At 40.8% G+C, this 22,025-nt stretch overlaps 2 protein-coding genes across 2 annotated transcripts; both read right to left on the bottom strand.

Moving 5' to 3' along the window:
• Positions 1-8,069: 8,069 nt before the first annotated feature.
• Positions 8,070-8,831, bottom strand: LOC105038407 (dirigent protein 22-like). Its single transcript, XM_010914212.4, has one exon. The coding sequence runs from the start codon at positions 8,761-8,763 to the stop codon at positions 8,188-8,190; it is 576 nt and encodes a 191-aa protein (XP_010912514.1). The 5' UTR covers positions 8,764-8,831; the 3' UTR covers positions 8,070-8,187.
• Positions 8,832-19,932: 11,101 nt separating this feature from the next.
• LOC105038406 (dirigent protein 22-like) lies at positions 19,933-20,578 on the bottom strand. Its single transcript, XM_010914211.4, has one exon. The coding sequence runs from the start codon at positions 20,530-20,532 to the stop codon at positions 19,957-19,959; it is 576 nt and encodes a 191-aa protein (XP_010912513.1). The 5' UTR covers positions 20,533-20,578; the 3' UTR covers positions 19,933-19,956.
• Positions 20,579-22,025: the final 1,447 nt, after the last annotated feature.

Raw genomic sequence — 22,025 nt, 5'->3', positions numbered from 1 at the left:
TAAATATTAATATGAACAAGTTGCAAATATTATGCTCAAGATATATGTTGTTTGTATTATAAATCAAAACTAATATGTTATTTTTTTTTATCATCAACCTGTGAAACTTTTGCTTCACAAAGCTCTACAGTTTGCAATCAAATTATAAATTTCCATACAACAACTAATTACTCACATGCTTTTTGTATGTAATGTTAGTGTGCTTTTTACCTTTATTTTGTTGCTTGCTTCGCCATAAGGATGCATGTTTTTGTTGCCATCTTTTTCTATATCTTGGATTTTAAATTAACTTTAATCTATTTCTGCAATATGTATGATAGGTAATTAAGCAAACTTCAAGATTAAAGAATAAGTTTTAGCACTCACACTCATGCACTTAACCCATAAAAACTTAGGAGAAGCTTATAAGGAGGAAAAGTTAATTATACACTTTGTGAAATGAATGGTATATTCAATTATATGTTTTTCGATAAATGGTCATGAACTAATTTTGAGAACTACATTTCAGCTTCTGTGAGGTTGAAGCTAATTTTCTTATAAGTCTTCTATCTAAAACATTGTAGCTGATGATTGTGAGATTTGTTTTGCTAGAATTCTCCACAGTACTCAATAAAGTTTTGGCACGTGATACTCAAAAACAAATGCAATTACAAGTACCGATTTGATTTAGATATTTTACTCATTATCATTTTAGATGTTTAGTGGAAAGGAATTCTTCAGCTTGGAGAAGAGAATTTTAAGATCACATTTTAATATTATTTTTTTATTTTTTAAAAAAATTAAATATTAAAATTTTGTTCAATTTCATGCATCGCACGGGTCACCATCTGGTTACTATTACACGTAAGAAGAAGAAAGAGGGGGAAAAAGGAATTAAATTCATGTAGGTCCATGGTGGACCTGGTCCGTACATAGGGGCAGGTAGTCTATTGAGTAAGCATTATTCATTTTATAATCAAAGATGAATTCGATATAAAATATTTCTTGTCTAAATTCTCTCTCCTAAAATGTGCTTAATAATTGGGATTTTGTTAAGAGAGGGATTTTCCACTGATACGTGAATAGATTTTTAAGATAATTTCTTGAAAGGCATACCTTTGCAAGAGTCCACTCGAGAAACTAGTCAGAAACCATGGAGTTAGTAAGAAATAATCGATTTTCATTATAGGAAAACCTTACAACTAACCCCTATCATATAAGGTTGTCATGTTGCCAACTTTCCAATAAAACTAACCCCTCCTAAAAAAGTGAAGCTTTTAATTTCTATTCCAATGGAAACATGGCCATTATCTTTCACATTTGGCCATAGTTTTGGTAGGAGCCAGTTTTGTGTTCAACCTAGGTGAGCATCACAAAAAAAGAGGCACCTGAGTGCAACTGTTCAGCATCATTGAGAAGTGTGCAGTCTATCAGGCATTTCAGCAAACATCTGCTGGGGGTGGTTTGGTTGGGTGGCCAATAGCTAACTAGGAGAAAGGACCAAGCGATAGTGGCCAATCCTCACTAGAATTGGGAGGAGGAGAGAGGACCTGGGCTCGTGTGGCTTAAGGGCCATCGAGGTAGCTTGGGTGGATGATGCATAAGATCATGCTAGAGGAGGTGGGGCAAATGCAAAAATATTTCATAAAGATACTCGAGTTCTTGGAGGAAAAGATGGTGGAGTCTTAGAAGTAGTGGGAGAATGTTTCCATCCTTGTCCGAAGTTTTGGCCGATGGGTGTTAATGGATTGAATAGCAAAGGAGTTCAAAGATCGAGGGAGGCTACATTATGATCCATAAGCTTTCACTTTGGCCGAGGACCACCACCTCATCCGATTATGATTGGAGGAGGAATGTGAAGAGATCTTGTAAGGAGGCCCGTGGTTCATCACCGACCAACTCCGGGCAGTGGAACCATGGGTGGCCAACTTTATCTCCATAGTAAATATAGTGTGGAAAACCATGGTGTGGGTCCGGCTACTTGGGCTGTCGATGGAATACTGGCAGTTGAAGATGTTGATAGAGATAGCATCAGAGGAGGGATAATCAATGGTCTTGGATGAATTCATCAATCGGTACTTGAAGATTGAATTTATAAGTATCTGAGTAGAGATTAATGCATTGGAACCCTTGAAATCGAGGGTTTCGATTTGGGGCCACAGGTATTTTCTGACAGCTCGTTATCTATGAGAATGTGTCGGTGGTTTATTATCGGTATAGCTAGTCAGGACACGTCGACAAGAATTGCCAAGCATCACTGGAGGAGAAGGAGAGTGGGGGGAGATCTCTACAGTCAGAGAATGTCTTGGTCACCCCTATGGCTATGGAGGAGGAAACAGCGGACAGCAAGGAACTAGCTTCTGCCACTCGATCGAGGCTAGGGTCGTGGGTGGTGACCTCTCAGATCCAATAACTCGGACAGCCTAAGGGCTTAGCGAAATAGAAGGTGGCAAGCGACTCTAACCCAGACTCATCAATCCTCAGCTCCTCTCTATCATGGCCTATCTCACCATGACACAAGAAAAGCTTGCCTTGCTCATCGCTGGATACTGATGGTTGGTAGAAGCCAACTAAATTTGTCAGACAGTGATCTCCAAAGAAGTTTAGGACTAAGTCAGGTGCGGACCGAGTCGAGGCACTTGAGTCAGAGTCTGGACTCTGGTTGTAGGCCGAGTTGGTCCCACATCAAAATAACACGGAGGTCGGCAGGAGGTGGACCAAAGCCTAGTGGATCTTTTTACGACGGATGCAATAGGGGCTTCTTTGAAGTGACTAGAAGCCTGGCCTAGTCACACAGAAGGCCATAGATCGGGATGCAGGCTTGAGCTCAACTAGGCCCTTGGAAGTGGGCTCCCCGGTTGGGCTGAAAGGATTAGGAATGGGATCTGCTGGAGAGGATGTGGCTACTGTGCCTGCATCATCATGAGGGAGGGAAAATCCTCGCTAGCCAAAGGTGGGGTGGGTCATCACCACCCTCAACCTGCTCTGACTAGAGGAGACACCATCGAGAGCCCTGGGCCGAGGCCTAGCTGCTTGGTATCATCGATCGAGCAAGCTTCAACCAAAGGGGATAGATGTTGCTGGGCATATGGCAGAGGTGGGGGGACTTGGCTGGGAGAGGGAGTCCAGGGGCTGGCACTGCTTTGAGCGACTGGTGCATCCCCTTCACCGGCTATGGAGTCCATGGGAGGGAGGTGATAGTGGGAAAAATAAGGATAGTTTGGTGGCTAGGGAGTACTCGGCCCATGAAGAGGCAATGGGCCAGCTCAAAAAAGCCCTACAGGCCATGGGGAATCAAATGGATTTAAGGGAGGAATTGGAGAGAAGTTCGGGTGCTGGTTAGTTCTTCCTAGGCTCGTTGTCTTCTCACTGATTGTGCCCATGAAGATAGTTATTTGAAATATTCTCGAGGCTAAAAAATTATCCTTCCACTCAACTTATAGGAGATTGATGCAGCAACGCAATCCTGACTTGTATGTGCTAATAGAGACTAGGCTATGTGGCCCTGGTTTGGCTCACATCCGACGTCAGTTCCCGATAAACTGAAGGTTTTATGCTATAGAGTACTTGGATTTTTTTTGGAGAAATTATTATAGTTTGGGAAGAGGGGTTGCTTCGGTGGATGTCTTTCACTAGCGTACTCTGCAACTTGTTATTATCATTACTAAAATAAATGGCATCACTTGACTTTAATCAGAAGTGTATGCTAGTACATAGCACATGGATAGGGGATTCTTATGGCAGGATTGATCGATCAGAACATCCCTACTATGGTGGCTAATGATTTCAACAATATTACTGGTCCTCATGAGAAGAGAGGGGCAGATCTTTTGTAGATGACTTGGGTTCAATGGAATTTAGAGAATTTATTCAGTTTTGTGGCCCTATAAACCTCAGATTCATTTTGCCTAGATTCATTTGGTGCAACAATCAGTTAGGGGTACTAGAGTTTGGGAGAGGATTGACAGAGTTCGGACCTCGACTAGTTGGATTTAGCGATATCCTATCCATCAGATTTATCACTTACCAAGGATTGCTTCTGACTACTGCCCACTTTTATTTATCATAGATATATCTCCCTCCCACCAAAGCCTATTCCAATTCGAGAAGTTTTGGCTCTCATAGCTATAGTCTTGGGATAATGTGAGGGAGGTTTGGAGGCTATTGGGGAGTGGAGATGCTAGATATTTGGTGACTTGGAGGCTTGAATTAACGAGATGATGTCCGATGATGTAGAATAAGGTCGAGATGGGCGATATATTCAGGATACTTGAGACGATTGAGGCTTCTATCGTAGAGCTCTAGGAGTGGGAGGATTGAGAGAGAGATTTGCAAAAACAAAGTTAGTGAACCTTCAAGATTTACTCTCTATCCACCACTCTCTACTCAAGTAGTAGGAAATTTTATGAAAATAGAAGTCCAGAGTACAGTGGATCAGAGAGGAAGATCAAAATAAGAGGTTTTCCTATCAGACCACCATCATCTGGAGACACAAGAATCAGATCTGAGTGATCAGGGATACCAGTGTGCAGTAGCTGATTGGTAATAATGAGATTAGGAAGGAGGTGGTGCACTTCTTCAGATCCCGATGGATAATGGAGCTGGGAGCTCATCGAGTTATAGTCACTTCTCCCTCCTGGTGATGCGGTTATAGTGCTAAAGAATAGAGACCCTTTTCATGTTGTGACAAAGGAGGAGGTGTACAAAGCGGTCTGGTCTATGATAGAGGACAAAGCTATAGGCTTGAATGGATTCCCTCTTTTTTTTATAGAAAATGTTGGCCTATCATTCATTTTGAGGTTGTAGTAGCTATGCAAGAGTTTTTGACGACCGATCGGATGCCAAAGATGTATTACATTAGTATCGAAGAGATAGGATGCTTTGGAGCTAGGGCACTTCAGACCGATTAGTCTACACACAACCTTGTATAAAGTATCTGCTAAGTTGATGGTGATTAGGATGAAGCTCTTTCTCCCCCATTTGATTTGTTCAGAGTAGGGGGCATTTGTCGATGGCCATAGTATCTCTGACAATATCCTCATCGCTCAAGAGTTCATGCATGATCTTTATCGTGCTTCGATTCATTGTAGCCTTATGGCGATCAAGCTTGATATAAAGCGGGCTTATGATCACATGAGGTAGAGTTTTATTGAGGGAGCTCTATCGGTATTTGGCTTCCACCCCTATTTGATTAGTGGGTAATGATGTACATCCAAAGCCCCTCCTTTACGACTATGATCATAGGGATGTCATCGGCCTTCTTCCACTCTATGGTTGGGCTATAGTAAGGTTGTCCTCTTTCTCCATACCTCTTCATTATTTGGCTGACATCCCTGATGGGCTTTGCACGAAGCAGCTTAAGGATCGGTACTAAATCCCTATGTGCCAACCCGGAGAGCCCAGCTGATCTTGCATCTTCTCTTTATAGATGATTGTATGCTGGTAGGTTGGGCCATTGTCTGGAATATAGTTGAGTTGAGAAATATTCTAAAGGAGTATTATGAGGTATCTAGTTAGAGGGTGAACCTTTCCAAATTTATTATAGTATTCAACTCGAAGACGCTAGCCCAAATGCGGTGCATGATCAAAAATAGACTGGAGATTAGAGTGCACAATCGGACCCTACAATACCTGTGGTCCCCATTTTCGGACACAAGCTGAGGAGAGCAGATTGTGTTGGTATGGAGATGGTGGTTCAAGAGCAGTTTGAGAGATGACAAGCTCGTGCCCTTTCTCCCGTAGGAAGGATTACTTTGGTAAGGTCTATGTCTAGGTCCATGCTGGTCTATCTTCTTTCAAATTTGATTTTGTCCAGGACCATGATGAGAAGGTTGGAACAGCTATTCCAGAGTTTTTCATAGGGATTGCGGTTGGGAGATAAGGGCGGTATGCAACTTTTGGCATGGGAGGTTGTGTGCGAGCTGCTGAGGGATGGAAAACTTGATATTCAGTCTCTGACCATGAGGTGGGAGGCTTTGATTGCTCGATATGCGGCGAAATTTTTGTTGGATTTGGAGAGCTTATGGAGCACGATGATAAGAACTAGATATAGCATGGGGACTATGGGTGAGGAGATTTAGGTCAACCATGGCACTCTCTTCTTTTAGAGGAAGATTTGTGTGCGTGCCCCAAAAATGATATCCCAGATGAGATGGCTAATAGGGGATGGTCAATCTATGCACCTTCTTTGAGACCAGTGGATTGACGACCTTCTACTAAGCCATGAGGGCATGCGTTCTCTTCCATGCAAATGGCGGTGGTTGAGGCTCAACAATGGTGGCTCACCTCTTTGGGGAGCAAATGAGAGAGCGAGTGCTGGCTTTTTCGATTCTGCACTATAGTAGTCAAGATGTCAAGGTTTGGAGACATTCCTGTACCTTGAGAGCTATGATGATGGATCACTACCTATCATATCAGAGGGGGTCGGCTAGGTTTTTGGATGTTGGGTAGGTTTGGAGGATTGGGGTGCACTTGAGGGTTAGCCTTTTTCTGTGAAAGGTTGTCTGGGATCAGCTTCTGACTAGATTCATTCTAAGGGACTGAGATATGGACATCTAGCCGACTTATCCATACTATAGATTAGAGGATGAGACTGCATATTTTTTTCTCATGCTGGAAAACTAGGTAGCTTTGGTATCTAGTGGGATTGTATCAACAGTTCATCCAGGCTGAGGCTCTAGTTCGAGCATTCTTAGAGATCTTGAGGAGTGCTAGAGGTCCTGTACCTAGGGTGGTTGGTACTTGTGTGGCTTATATGATCCATCATATTTGGCTAGCTAGGAGTAGCCTAGTGTTCGAGTCGAGGAGATGCTCAGTGAGGCTTACTCTAGAGAAAGCTCGTATTTTGGCTATGGAGCTAACTAATATAACTTTCAGGCCTCCAAAGATCTAAAACTCCCACTCTACTCGTGTAGTGATCTGAAGGAGGTTTATTGTATAGGAGCCTCCTCTCTTGAGGTACCTGAAGGTCAACTTTAATGACAATGCCAGAGACAAACAGGATAGGGCAAGTTTTGTAATCTATGAACCTGACTCTAGACTGATAGCTGTTGGAGGAAGTGTTCATACCCACGATTTCTAAGGTAGAGCTTCATGTAGCTTGGATGGGGAGCGTGTATGCTAAGTAAATCTTAGATGCCGACCACCTAGTCATTAAGGATTACTCAATTACTGTATTAACCTGGATTCAAAGCTGCATATGGGGAGGTCACTCTCACCAATTTTGTAGGATATCTCCATGTTGCTATCTGAATGTATGGTATGTGTGACTAGGCATGTCTTTTGAAAGACAAATACTGTAGCCGACTGGGTGGCAGCCTATATTGCAGAATATTCTGGAGGTTCTTTTTGGAATGTGGGTTCATCCTTGGGCCGCTTAGAGATATTTTACTTTCCGTCTCTCTTGATTATAATAAAAATTGTTTGAATACACTATTTCTATCAAAAGAAAAAAAAAAATAAGCAAGCATAAGATCTTGCACTAAAGAGTGTGGCCATAATGGATTCGAAGCTTAAAATTTTTAATAGGTTCTGATATCATTTGTAACAATCTGGAATCTCATCTAAAAAAATTAATCAAAAAATATTATTTAAATTTTTTGGCCATATATAAATATTCAAAGCCTATCCAATACATAATCGTTGTGAAATTAAATATTTGTTTGCACAAATCCTCATATATTCAATATATGGACAATAAATAATCTGGAATTAAAATTCATCGCTCCAATCCCAAAATAGAGAGAATCGCACCCGATCTACCCTTCCCAGCACGCACCCCTTTGAATCAAAAACACTGGCAAACTAAATTTCACTCTCACAAGAAAAAAAAATAGAGAAACAAGAGTTAGAATTCTCTTTTCTTCCTAACATAGGGATCTAGTTTGTTCTACAGCACGTACTATTATCATACGAACCGACCTGTACAAGCTAACAGTGATATAACGGTCGTTACTTAAAGTAGGTTTGGAAAAATAAACGTAGGTTTGTAAAAGCAGTCAGCATGTAAGAATTTTGCGACTACTTTGCTCCCGTTCCAACTTTTTCTTTTGTTGGTTTCGATGATTTGTAGCATTGCGTGGAGCCAGGGAGACGCTAACATTGACATCCATTGACTGACAAACAAACGAGCCAAAACCCACCATGGGGACCACCGTGCAACCAGCATCAGGAAAGAACCCAAACTAAATCAGAAAACCAAACCCTACATCAGTAATGCATCACAAAAACATTATACTCTACCACAGCATCACCAGTCTTAGGATTGAAGCTATGCGTCCGGGCCTGGGCATAACCTTGGGCCATTCGGAAAAGCCCACTTCCCCCTATCACCGGCATCTCCCTCACCTCCGAGAACACCGCATTCCTGCCCAATATGGTCACCGTGCTGCCGTTGTACTTGCCTTCGATAAAGGCAAAGTTCATGGACATCAGCAGGGCCGCCTCCTCTTTAGATGCCAGGGCGTAGAACCCCTGGGCCCGGCCCACTAGCTTCGAAGTGGGTTCAGGGCTCACGGTCAGCGCGTCGTCGATCATGACCAACGTGCCGAACCCGGTCGCCGACTTATCGGCCGAGGCCGCCTGGGCCACCCTGACGGCGGTCGGATCCGGCCCGCTTACGAGGTCGTGCCAGAATAGCCGCAGGTGGCTCAACTTCTGGCGCACCCGCGGCGTCGCCGGCTTTTGGCTCAAGAGGAAACTGTAGTGTTCTCCATCCTTGGCCCAGGAGGGGATGATGGTGATGAATAAGAGGAGAAGAATGGAGATGGAAAAGAGTTTGGCCATGGTAAGCTTCAGAGAGAGAGAGAGAGAGAGAGGGGATGGGGGATGGGATATGGGAGTTTGGGTTTTGGTTGAGTCCTTGGTGGGTATTTATGGGCATTGTGGGTGTGGACAGGTAAAGGTTCATGGTTGTTAATGGATCTGGTTGCTTTCATTCTTTGTCTTTTGAATGGTAGTGGGTTGGTAGGTGTGAAACATATAATCTTTTACCTCAGGAAAGGCATGTCCTGGAAATGCAAATAATACTTCTATTAGCTACTGACTGAAATAAGAAAACAGGAAAACAGAAATTTTTTTTGAAAAAATTAAGAAAGATACTTTTGACTTGGTAAGATGAGTCTCAAATTGGTAATCTGGTTTCATTGTATGAAACCAATCCGATTGAGATACATAGTTGACCATAAGTCTGAATTCAGTGTGCTATTTGTTGCTCTGGAGGATTAAGTATTGGCCTATTTTGCACTACTAGTACATGACTTATTAGGAAGACAATGGAGAAAGCATGCTGTCATTAACTTTGAAGATTTTCTGATCGTATGAAGAAGATACTTATGTGAAGCTTAAATTAGATCCTTATAGGCATATCAGCATACTCTTACCTGGCCCACCCAGCTACCTTTAGAAAGCATAGATTCTAGACCAAGCGAGCTTTCCTGAGAAAAAAGATCAGAAACATGAGGTGGTTGTCCATAAAGTATGGACCCCAAGCGTTAGGGTCCTTCCACAATAAAATGATTAAAAATTTGTCTTTTTTCTGAAGGTAATGGGGAAAGTGATTAACTTCCCCCAGATTTATTAAGATAAGAATAGAAGAATGCAATGATTGTAGCTATATACAGAGTTAAGGCATGAGAAGAGAGAGAAGTGTAGGTGGGAGATTGCTCCTTTCAGTCTGCATCAAGGGTAACAGGTGGTTCAATAGCAATCTATAGCTGTCAAGTAACCTCTCAGAGGACAGATTTTCCCAGAGATAAAAAGAATGAGGAGTTTTGTATAAGACCACAGCCAAGGAAGAAGATTTTGAGAATTATATTCATTCCAGAACTAACAGTGTATATTCACTTTGCAGCAAGAGAAGAGAATTCAACAGCTGCTAATGATATTGTAATAAGGATTAGTAGTGAATTTACCATCATTTGTGAGTTCCTTTAGGTCGTTATGTGACATGTTCCTTGTTCCAATATTTTGACCCGATAATAGATCATTATTTAATACTAGGTTTGATGTCTTAGAGTTTGATGACATCCAATTGAAATGTTTATCATTCATTTTATCAAAACAAAAATCATAGTAACAATTTCCTTGCCGGACTCATACATAGATGCTATACTATATATCTTAAGTTGTCAAATATCATGTAATTTATGTTCTACATAAAATTTTTCATTTTTTTTTTATTTTAAAATAGAATCTTTATTATTTGTTTTTAAGAAAGAAAGAAAGTGATTACAACACTAAGGGCAAAAGTAATATGGATAATATCTATCCGGATCTGTTTTCGTATCTAATCAATCCGGATATGGATAGAAATTTGAAGATCTGATTAATATCCATATCTGTTAGTGCAGAATTCCGCCGATGTCGGAGAAGCTGGAGTCGAGGGGATCACGGCCGCCGCCGGGACCTGCAAGGAAAATCTAAACCGGAGTTGGGGGTGCTCCGGCAAGACCCTCCGACGCTCAAGTCAGTATTCTGCTTCAACAGAAATGGAGCACTCGAATGGGATTTTAGCAGAGTTTAGAGATGTGCTTAGAGCTTAGAGGAGAACGTATCTGGGGGGTCTCTTTTATAGACGGGAGAGCGTAATCGATTGACAGCGACGTCCGTAACTGCCTGGTAGTGGACCGTTCGGGGTCACGTGGAGTTTGTTACGGAGAGTAGTGGTGTCCGTTGTCGCGACTTGCCGGAGAGTGGTGGGGCCACGTGGAGTTTGTTACAGAGAGTGGAGTGGTGTCCGTTGTCACGACTTGCCGGAGAGTTCGGACCGGACGGCTGAAGCTCGATTGAGACGTCTGATGGAGCGGAATAGCTCTCTGTCTCAGCAATCTAAGAGAAGCTCGGATATTTCCGAGGTTGCCGATGGATTAACTGTTGTTGGGTGCCTTAGGCGTTGATGCTGCAGACGGAAGTCATCTGCTGTAGAAGTTCGGACGGAAACTTTCTATTGGAGAAATCTGACTGGAGTCCGATTGCTAGAGAAGTCCGTCTGAAATTTGTCTGATTTAGAAGCTTGTCTGAAGATTGTCCGCTGGAGAGGTCCGGTTGCATGAGGAATCTGACAGAAGGTCGACCGATAGCGGAATTCGGAAGGTGCTATAGAAGGTTGACCGATAGAAGAGTCCGGAAGGCATTGTGGAAGTTCATCCGCTAGAGGAGTCTGGAGGATACTGTGGAAGGTCGACCACTGGAGGAGTTCGGAGAAAATTTATCCATTGGAGGGGTTTGGTTGACACTGTTGAAGTCCGATTGGCGCTGTTGAAGGTTGATGGCTGGAGAGGTACGGAAGACACAGGAGACAGTCAGTCACTGTAGAAATCCGGCTGCTGGAGCCCGTTCGTTGTAGAAGTTCGTCTGGAATCCATCCGCTGTAGAAGTTCGAACGGAGTCCGGTTCTTGCAGAAGTCCGAAAGGAGGCCGCTTACTGTAGAAGCTCGGATGGAGACCGGTTACCGTGGAAGTCCTGATGGAGACCGCTTATTGTAGAAGCTCGGATGGAGATCGATTGTCGTGGAAGCCCGGATGGAGACCGCTTATTGTAGAAGCTCGGCTGAAGTTCGGAAGGCGGTCGACCACTGTAGAAACTTGGATAGAGTCTGGTTACTGTAGAAGTCCTGCTGCTGGAGAAGCCCGGACATTGACGAAGTCCGGAAGAAGCTCGGAGTAAAGTCAATCGTGACAGGAGGAAGTCTGGAAGAAATTCGGAGAGTAGTCGATCACTGTAGAAAATCGGCTAATAATGAAACCCAAAGAGCATTTGGAGCAGTCCGATAGACGACTGAAGGAGCTCATTATTGAAAAAATTCAGAGGGTACGATAGGAGTTCGTCCGTTGGAGAAATCTGGAGGACACTATGGAAGGTCGACTGCTGGATGAGTTCAGATGGTACTGTGGAAGCTCGGACGGTTGGGGGAGTTCAGAAAGACGCCGCACAAGGTCGGAAGCCGGAAGAGTCCTGAGAGGGTTCGCCTCTTATGAACTTCGGCTGGAGTTATTTTATACCCAACAATATCTGTCAAAAAAAAATGGATATGAATATAGATAAACAACTATCCGATCAATATCTAAATATCTTAATATACCTATAATCCTATACATTTTACATAATATTTATTAATTTTTAAGAGAAATATATAACCATAGAAACATATTATTAACTTGATTTATCATCTATTTAGTAATAACTTTGATTCTATAATTATAAAATTTAATTATCCAATTTATATCTATATTTTAAGCATCCAAATTGTATCCATATCCATTTAAAACAAATATGGATATAAATTTTTGCATCGAAAAAATATCCGTATCTATATTTATAATGATCAGATAAAATAAATATGGACATAGATCTGTTGGTATCCGAATCATATCCAATCTGGTTTCAACCTTATACAATACTGTACCAGCAATACAAACCCAGAATAGTCCAAGGTATGACTCTCTGCTTGAGTTATGGTCCAACAAATTAACCTCCTGCTATGTATGGCTGATGCAAAATCTAGTAGATCTTTCAGATTGCTGAAGCTAATTATGCAAAAGTCACAGAATTCTGTAAACTTATACTTGATAAGCAAGCAATATGGGAAACTAAGGAAGACACATGCCATTGTCCGTCCCATTATCACGCTAAGAGAAACTTCTCATCTTCCCTTCCACATCAAGCAATTTCCATGTGGTTCGTCTCAGAAAAGCGTCCAGCGGTCTTTCTCCATTCAAGAAAACTTTAATAACTAAAGAGGATAACGCTTTTTCCACCCCTCAGCGTACCCTTAGCATGTTTCGATCTTGCAAGGTGTGGCTAATGCAAAAAAACTATCAGTAGATAATTCAAATTGCTGAAGCTAATTATGCAAAAGTTATATTATTGTGTAATTTTACATTTGATAAGACAAGCAATATATTAAATTAAAAATGAGGAAACATGCTACTGCATATCCTCTATGAGGATCTATGTGGATGTATATTTAATCTTTATCAAAAAGATCATGGGTACGTACTTATACAGAACCAAAAAATTCAAATAATAACTTCTGACAGGTCTTTTGGAATAACATTTTAGATTATTACGATTAGTATCAGAACCGATACAGTACATAACCTATATGAATTAGGGGACACTGCAGCACAGATTCATTGGAATATTGAATACAGACCAAGTGTGATGTTTATGAATGAATACATAAATTTCGATCTTTTATCAAACGAGGATGTTATAATTTAAAGGAGAGCAGTTTATAGCTTAAACAGAACAGTATTTAGTCCCATATTGGTTATTTATTATGAAGAATTTGGATATTTATATAAGATCAAAAAATTCAAATAATATCTTCTGTCTAATTTTTTTGGATAAAATTTTGAATTGTTACAACTACGTTAAGAGAAACTCCAGCCATTGACAAATGCTTTAATAACTAAAAAACTGTAACTCAAAAAAATCACTCGGTGCGTTGTTTTCATGTTTGAGTTGTGAATCGTGCCAAATAGCGAAGTAAGAACAATTTGACTGGTGGAAGACAGTCTTGAGTGAATTTTTTTGGGCGGGTTTTTCTGAGTTACCATGGCATTATTCTTCTCCATTTGTCGGTGGTCCCTGCTACTTCTCGTCCACAACAATTGGGGCCCAAACGAATGGAAAATAAGTCACCCAGAAAAGGTTAGAGTAGAACATGTCTTGGCTCAAACCGCGTGCAGTTCACAATTCTTGCCTCCCATGTTACTGAAAGCGAGAGAGGAAAAATCACAGGTTTGTGACTGCTACCATCCTTGTTATTCGATGATTGAATGGCAGCAGTTTTATTTTACCCTTTTTTTTTTTTTTTTTGTTTTCTATCATCTTTAAACTCAAGCAGTTATACATCAATTCAGCAACGAGATTTAAGTGGCTGGCTGTCACTTTTGAGATGTAACATCATGATACTGCAATCTTGCCCTCGTCTAATCTATTCTGGAATTGATTCTCTCTAAGACTCTATTAGAAATTTCTGCAGGATTGAACTGAATATCCTATAAAAATCAAACCTGTTAGCCCATCTATCTTGTATTTTTTAAGAACTTATCTGAATCTAGTCTACGTCCCAGATTACAGGCCGTAACAAGAATATAATGATCTTTGAAAGCTCTTTTTTATTCCTACAGGATTTGGGATAGGTGGTATTTGATTGATACAGGACCATGCTTAAATACACAGGCCAATCCACAAAGTCTATAAGATTTATACCTAAATAAATCATAAAAGAACTAATAATCCTAGCAACGAGTAGAAATTTGATTTCGATTTCTAGAAGAGCATACAATTGTTAAATTTGGTGTTTGACTTAAATGTTTTTATCAAACATCATGGCACTTTCATGGGATGTGAAATGTTAGTTGGTGATCTGTATTTGTTATTTCATTCTAGTAGATAAATTTTGAGTACATATAATTTGAGTGCCTCATCATAAAACAAAAGAGATCTCTTCTAATCACACAGAGTTTGTTGTATGGTGGTCCAACATATCAAGTTTTAGCTACAAAGTCTTGCTTTGTACCAATTCTAGAATGTTCAGTGGATGTGATTATACTTGCCTTCAAAGAAAGCCCCAACATCAGGTGCCAAAGTGCGCTCTTAAGATAATTAACCTTAGAACATAATAATTTAACATGAACTATTACATGTATGATGACTCCTTTAAATTCTCACATGGCCTTATTCCATCATGTAACGACTTTACCCCAAGAAAATTGATAATAAAAAGGTAGGACTATGCATTTCAAATTACACATGTGTTTCCATGCGCATGTGTGTACCCACAGAACATAAATTTTGTTCTACACTTGGATAACTTTATAAGGTGGTAACACCAATGTATGCTCCAAATTTGGATCACTGGAACGTCGTATTATGGGCATGATCCAAAAGTGATACAAATAGTCCAAAGGCAATACCCATGCCATAAAGTGATCCAAAACATTCTCAACCATGCAATTGTTTATGCTTCCTTTAAACTCTCTCTCTCTCTCTCTCTCTCTCTATGATTTTTTTTTTTTTCATCGTGCTACTTTTCAAAGTTCTCCCCTCCTCCTCATGCAAGCAAAGTCAAGTAAAAGTTCCCCAGGAGAGACCTTTAAAGCGTGGTAGCTAAGCAAAGTCATGCGAACTTTAAACTAGCGTAGCGTTGACGAGAGGTCACGACGTGGATTTCTTTTCTCCCATTGGATTAATTAATTGTAAAACCGTCTCTGTTGACCAGACTTGGAGACCTCTGAATGGAATAAATAAACACATGCAGGTCTTTCCAAGTGCTGACTCCCAGCATTGTAACAGAAAACAGTAAGTTCCAGTGAATCCAATCCTGTCACGTAAGCCTACACAAGTTGGGACCATGGCTTATTCCCATACTTTTGGGTGCTGACTTGGCTGTTCCCTATTCTGTGGTGGATTTGATGATAAAAAAAGCCGATATCATAGACTTCCACAGTAAATCAACATCTTGCCATGAAGATGAAAATTGCACCCTAAACCTGATCTACCATCTCTATGAGAAATTCTTGAACAGATTTAGTGTACCACATGTATTACAGATAAAGTGAATAAAAAATATTATATTAATATCTTAAACTGAAAAATTCTGCAACTTCCTCAACACATTGCTGCATGACCACCTCAACTTCCTGAGATGATTGTAGAAATTAGCCTATGTCCCGGCCTATAGGCTGTAAGAAGAATAAAATGATCTTTGAAAGTTCTTTTTTATTCCTATAGGATTTGGGATAGGTGCTATTTGGTTGATATAAGACTATGCTCAAATAAACGGCCCAATCCATGAATTCTATAAGATTTATGCAGAAATAGATCATAAAAGAACTAATAATCCTAGAAATGAGTAGGAATTTGATTTCGATTTCTAGAAGAGCATACAATGGTTAAATTGGTGTTTGACTTAAATGTTTTTATCAAACATCATGGCACTTTCATGGGATGTGAAATGTTAGTTGATGGTCTGTATTTGTTATTTCAGTCTAGTAGATAAATTTTGAGTACATATAATTTGAGTGCCTCATAATAAAACAAAAGAGATCTCCTATAATCACATGGAGTTTGTTGTATGGTGGTCCAACATATCAAATTTTAGCTACAAAGTCTTGCTTTGTACCAATTCTAGAATGTTCAGTGGATGTGATTATGCTTGCCGCTAAAGTTCGCTCTTAAGACTACTATCATCTGGAGACACAAGAACCAGATCTGAGCAATCAGGGATACCAGTGTGTAGTAGCTGATTAGTAATGATGAGATTAGGAAGGAGGTGGTGCACTTCTTCATATCCCGATGGATAATGGAGCTGGAAGCTCATCGACTTATAGTCACTTCCCCCTCCTGGTGATGCGATCATAGTGTAAAAGAATAGAGACCATTTTCATGTTGTGACAGAGGAGGAAGTGTATAGAGCGGTCTGATCTATGATAGAGGATAAAGTTATAGGCTTGAATGGATTCCCTCTCTTTTTTATAGAAGATATTGGCCTATCATTTACTTTGAGGTTGTAGTAACTATGCAAGAGTTTTTGGCGACCGATCAGATGCCAAAGATGTATTACATTAGTATCAAAGAGATAGGATGCTATGGAGCTAGGACATTTCAAACCAATTAGTCTATGCACAACCTTGCATAAGGTATCTGCTAAGTTGATGGTGATTAGGATGAAGCTCTTTCTCCTCCATTTGATTTGTTCAAAGTAGGGGGCATTTGTCGATGGCCATAATATCTCAGACAATATCCTCATCGCTCAGGAGTTCATGCATGACCTTCGTCGTGCTGCTGTCCATTGTAGCCTTATGGCGATCAAGCTTGATATGAAGCGGGCTTATAATCACATGAGTTGGAGTTTTATGAAAGGAGCTCTATCAGTATTTGACTTCCACCCCCATTTGATTGGTGGGTAATGATGTGCATCCAAAGCCCCTCCTTTACGACTGTGATCATAAGGATGTCATCGGCCTTCTTCCACTATACGATCGGGCTATAGCAAGATTGTCCTCTTTCTCCATACCTCTTCATTATTTGGCTGATGTCCCTGATGGGCTTTGCATGAAGCAGCTTAAGGGCCGGTACTAAATCCCTATGTGCCAACCTTGAGAGCCCAGCTGATTTTGCACCTTCTCTTAATTTATAGATGATTGTATACTGGTGGGCTGGGCCATTGTCTGGAATATGGTTGGGTTGAGAAAAATTCTAAAGGAGTATTATGAGGTATCTAGTTAGAGGGTGAACCTCTTCAAATTTATTGTAGTGTTCAACCCGAAGATGCTAGCCCAAATGCGGTGTGTGATCAGAAATAGGCTGGGGATTGGAGAGCACAATCAAACCCGTAATACTTGTGGTTCTCATTTTCGGAACACAAATTGAGGAGAGCAGATTGTGTTGGTATAGAGATGGTGGTTCAGGAGCAATTTGAGAGATGGTAAGCTCATGCCCTTTCTCCCATGGAGAGGATTAATTTGGTAAGGTCTATGTTTAGGTCCATGCTGGTCTATCTTCTTTCGAATTTGATTTTGCCCAGGACCATGATGAGAAGGCTGGAACAGCTATTCTGAAGTTTTTCATGGGGATTGTGGTCGGGAGATAAGGGTTATGTGCAACTTTTGGCATTGGAGGTTGTGTGCGAACTGCTGAGGGATGAAAAACTTGGTATTCAGTCTCTGACCATGAGGTGGGAGGCTTTGATTGCTCAATATGTAGTTGAATTTCTGTTGGATCTGAAGAGCTTATGGAGCATGATGATGAGAACTAGATATAGCATGTGGACTATGGGTGAGGAGATTCAAGTGAACCATGGCACTTTCTTCTTTTAGAGGAAGATCCGTGTGCATGCCCCAATAATGATATCCCAGATGAGATAGCTAATAAGGGATGGTCAATTTATGTGCCTCCTGTAAGACCAGTGGATTGACGACCTTCTACTAAGCCATGAGGGCATGCGATCTCTTCCATGCAAATGGTGGTGGTTGAGACTCAGCAATGGTGGCTCACCTCTTTAGGGAGCAAATGAGAGAGCGAGTGCTAGCCTTTTCGATTCTACACCATAGTAATCAAGATGTCAAGGTTTGGAGACATTCCTGCACCTTGAGAGCTATGATGATGGATCACTACCTATTATATCGAAAGGGGTCGACTAGGTATCTGGATGTTGGATAGGTTTGGAGGATTGGGGTGCATTTGAGGGTTAGCCTTTTTCTATGAAAGGTTGTCTGGGATCAGCTTCTGACTAGATTCATTCTGAGGGGCTGAGGTATAGACATCCAGCTGACTTATCCATACTGTGGATTAGAAGATGAAACTGCATATTTTTTTCTCATACCAGAAAGCTAGATAGCTTTGGTATCTAGTAGGATTGTATCAACAGTTCATCCAGGTTGAGGCTCCAATTCGAGCATTCTTAGAGATCTTGAGGAGTGCTAGAGGTCTTGTACCTAAGGTGGTTGGTATCTGTGTGGCTTATATGATCCATCATATTTGGCTAGCTAGGAGTAGCCTAGTGTTTGAGTCGAGGAGATGCTCGATGAGGCTTACTCTAGAGAAAGCTCGTATTTTAGCTATAGAGCTAACTGATATGACCTTCAGGCCTCCAAAGATCTAGAACCCCCACCCTACTCGTGTAGTGATCTGAAGGAGGTTTATTGTATAGGAGCCCCCTCTCTTGAGACACATGAAGGTCAATTTTAATGGCAATACCAGAGACAAACAGGATAGGGCAAGTTTTGTAATCCATGGGCCTGACTCTAGACTGATAGCTGTCGGAGGAAGCCGTCTGTTCATACCCACGATTTCTAAGGTAAAGCTTCATGTAGCTTGGATGGGGAGCGTGTATGCTAGGTAAACCTTGGATGCCGACCACCTAGTCATTAAGGAATACTCAAATCGCCGTAGTAACCTGGATCCAGAGCTGCATATGGGGAGGTCACTCTCACCCCCTTTTGTAGGATATCTCCATGTTGCTATCCAAATGTGTGGCATGTGTGACTAGGCATTTTTTTTGGAAGGCAAATACTGTAGCCGATTAGGTGGCAGCCTATGTTGCGAAATATTCTGGAGGTTCTTTTTGGGTTAGGGGTTCATCCTTGGGTCGCTTAGAGATATTTTGCTTTCTGTCTCTCTTGATTGTAACAGAAATTGTTTGAATGTACTATTTCTATCAAAAGAAAAAAAAAACTAGGCAAGCATAAGATGTTGCACTAAAGAGTGTGCGGCCATGATAGATTCGAAGCTCAAAATTTTTAGTAGGTTCTGATACCATTTGTAACGATCTGAAATCTTATCTAAAAAAAATTAGTCAGAAAATATTATTTAAATTTTTTGACCATATATAAATATTTAAGACCTATCCAATACATAATCATTGTGAAATTAAATATTCATTTGCACAAATCCTCGTATATTCAATATATGGACAATGAATGATCTGGAATTAAAATTCACCACTCCAATCTCAAAATAGAGAGGATCCGCACCCGATCTACCCTTCCCGGCACGCACCCCTTTGAATCAAAAACACTGGCAAACTAAATTTCACTCTCACAAGAAAAAAAAATAGAGAAACAAGAGTTAGAATTCTCTTTTCTTCCTAACATGGGGATCGAGTTTGTTCTACAGCACGTACTATTATCATACGAACCGACCTGTACAAGCTAACAGTGAAATAACGGTCGTTACTTAAAGTAGGTTTGGAATTTCTACCAAAAAAAAAAAAAAAAGCAGGTTTGGAAAAATAAACGTAGGTTTGTAAAAGCTGTCCGCATGTAAGAATTTTGCGACTACTTTGCTCTCGTCCCAACTTTTTCTTTTGTTGGTTTCGATGACTTGTAGCATTGCGTGGAGCTAGGAAGACGCTAACAATGACGTCCCTTGACTGAAAAGGAAACGAGCCAAAACCCATCATGGGGACCACCTTGCAACCAGCATCAAGAAAGAACCCAAACTAAATCAGAAAACCGAACTCTACATCAGTAATGCATCACAAAAACATTATACTCCACCACAGCATCATGAGTCTTAGGATTGAAGCTATGCGTCCGGGCCTGGGCATAACCTTGGGCCATTCGAAAAAGCCCACTTCCCCCTATCACCGGCATCTCCCTCACCTCCGAGAACACCGCATTCCGGCCCAATATGGTCACCGTGCTGCCGTTGTACTTGCCTTCGATGAAGGCAAAGTTCATGGACATCAGCAGGGCCTTCTCCTCTTTGGATGCCAGGGCGAAGAACCCCTGGGCCCGGCCTACTAGCTTCGAAGTTGGCTCAGGGCCCACGGTCAGCGCGTCGTCGATCATGACCAACGTGCCGAACCCGGTCGCCGACTTATTGGCCGAGGCCGCCTGGGCCACCCTGACGGCGGTCGGATCCGGCCCGCTTACGAGGTCGTGCCAGAATAGCCGCAGGTGGCTCAGCTTCTGGCGCACCCGCGGCGTCGCCGGCTTTTGGCTCAAGAGGAAACTGTAGTGTTCTCCATCCTTGGCTAAGGAGGGGATGATGGTGATGAATAAGAGGAGAAGAATGGAGATGGAAAAGAGTTTGCCCATGGTAAGCTTCAGAGAGAGAGAGAGAGAGAGAGAGGGGATGGGGGGAATGGGATATGGGAGTTTGGGTTTTGGTTGAGTCCTTGGTGGGTATTTATGGGCATTGTGGGTGTGGACAGGTAAAGGTTCATGGTTGTTAATGGGTCTGGTTGCTTTCATTCTTTGTCTTTTGAATGGTAGTGGGTTGGAAGGGGTGATACTTGTAATCTTTTACCTCAGGAAAGGCATGTCCTGGAAATGCAAATAATACTTCTATTAGCTACTGACTGAAATAAGAAAACAGGAAAACAGAAATTTCTTTTTAAAACAATAAGAAGGATACTTTTGACTTGGTCAAAAATCAAGAGTGAACTTTGAAGTTATGATCTTTCATTGTATGAAACCAATCCGATTGAGATACATAGTTGACCCATGAGTCTGAATTCAGTGTGCTATTGTTGCTCTGGAGGATTAAGTATAGGCCAATTTTGCACAACTGGTACATGACTTATTAGGAAGACAATGGAGAAAGCATGCTGCCATTAACTTAGAGGATTTTCTGATTGTATGAAGAAGATACTTATGTCAAGCTTAAATTAGATCCTTTAGGCATATCAGCATACTCTTACCTGGCCCACCCAGCTACCTTTAGAAAGCATAGATTCTAGACAAAGCGAGCTTTCCTGAGAAAAAAGATCAGAAACATGAGGTGGTTGTCCATAAAGTATGGACCCCAAGAGTTAGGGTCCTTCCACAATAAAATGATTAAAAATTTATCGTTTTTCTGAAGGTAATGGGGGAAGTGATTAACCTCCCCCGGATTTATTAAGATGAGAATGAAAGAATACAATGACTGTAGCTATACACAGAGTTAAGGCATGAGAAGAAAGAGAAGTGTAGGTGGGAGATTGCTCCTTTGGGTCGTTATATGACATGTTTCTTGTTCCAATATTTTGACCCGATAATAGATCATTATTTAATACTAGGTTTGATTTCTTAGAGTTAGATGACATCCAATTGAAATGTTTATCATTCATTTTATCAAAACAAAAATCATAGTAACAATTTCCTTGCCGAACTCATTCATATACACCACAAGAAATTTAACTTTTTACGACGAAATTTTAGCTCGTCGCAAATAATTAAGCTTTTGCAACGAAATTTAAATTTCGTCCCAAAAAATTAGGTATTTGAGATGAAAAAAATTACGTTGCAAAAAGTTATATCTTTTTCAACGAAATTTTTATTTTTGTTGCTAGAAGTTGATTTTTAGCGACGAACTTTTTTTTCGTTGCAAAAATAATTTTTTTTACGATGAAATATTTTTTTTCGTAGTAAAAAAATATTTTTTTATGATTAAAAAAAAATTTGTTGCAAAAAAATTATATTTTTTACGACGAAATTGATATTTCGTTGCAAAAAAGAAAGGCTTTTGCGACTAATTTTATTTATATTTAGCGACGAAACTATTGCGTCGCTAAATTTTATTTTGTTGAAAAAATTTGAATATTTTGCGA

The sequence above is a fragment of the Elaeis guineensis genome, chromosome 1, assembly GCF_000442705.2.
Source record: "Elaeis guineensis isolate ETL-2024a chromosome 1, EG11, whole genome shotgun sequence".
Taxonomy (NCBI): Eukaryota; Viridiplantae; Streptophyta; class Magnoliopsida; order Arecales; family Arecaceae; genus Elaeis; species Elaeis guineensis.
Note: the sequence above shows the minus strand (reverse complement) of the source record. Positions and strands in the feature narration are given on the sequence as shown.

Excerpts from the sequence above, each read along its gene's own strand:
- LOC105038406 (XM_010914211.4), bottom strand. The coding sequence starts at position 20,532 with ATGGGCAAACTCTTTTCCATCTCCATTCTTCTCCTCTTATTCATCACC.
- LOC105038407 (XM_010914212.4), bottom strand. The coding sequence starts at position 8,763 with ATGGCCAAACTCTTTTCCATCTCCATTCTTCTCCTCTTATTCATCACC.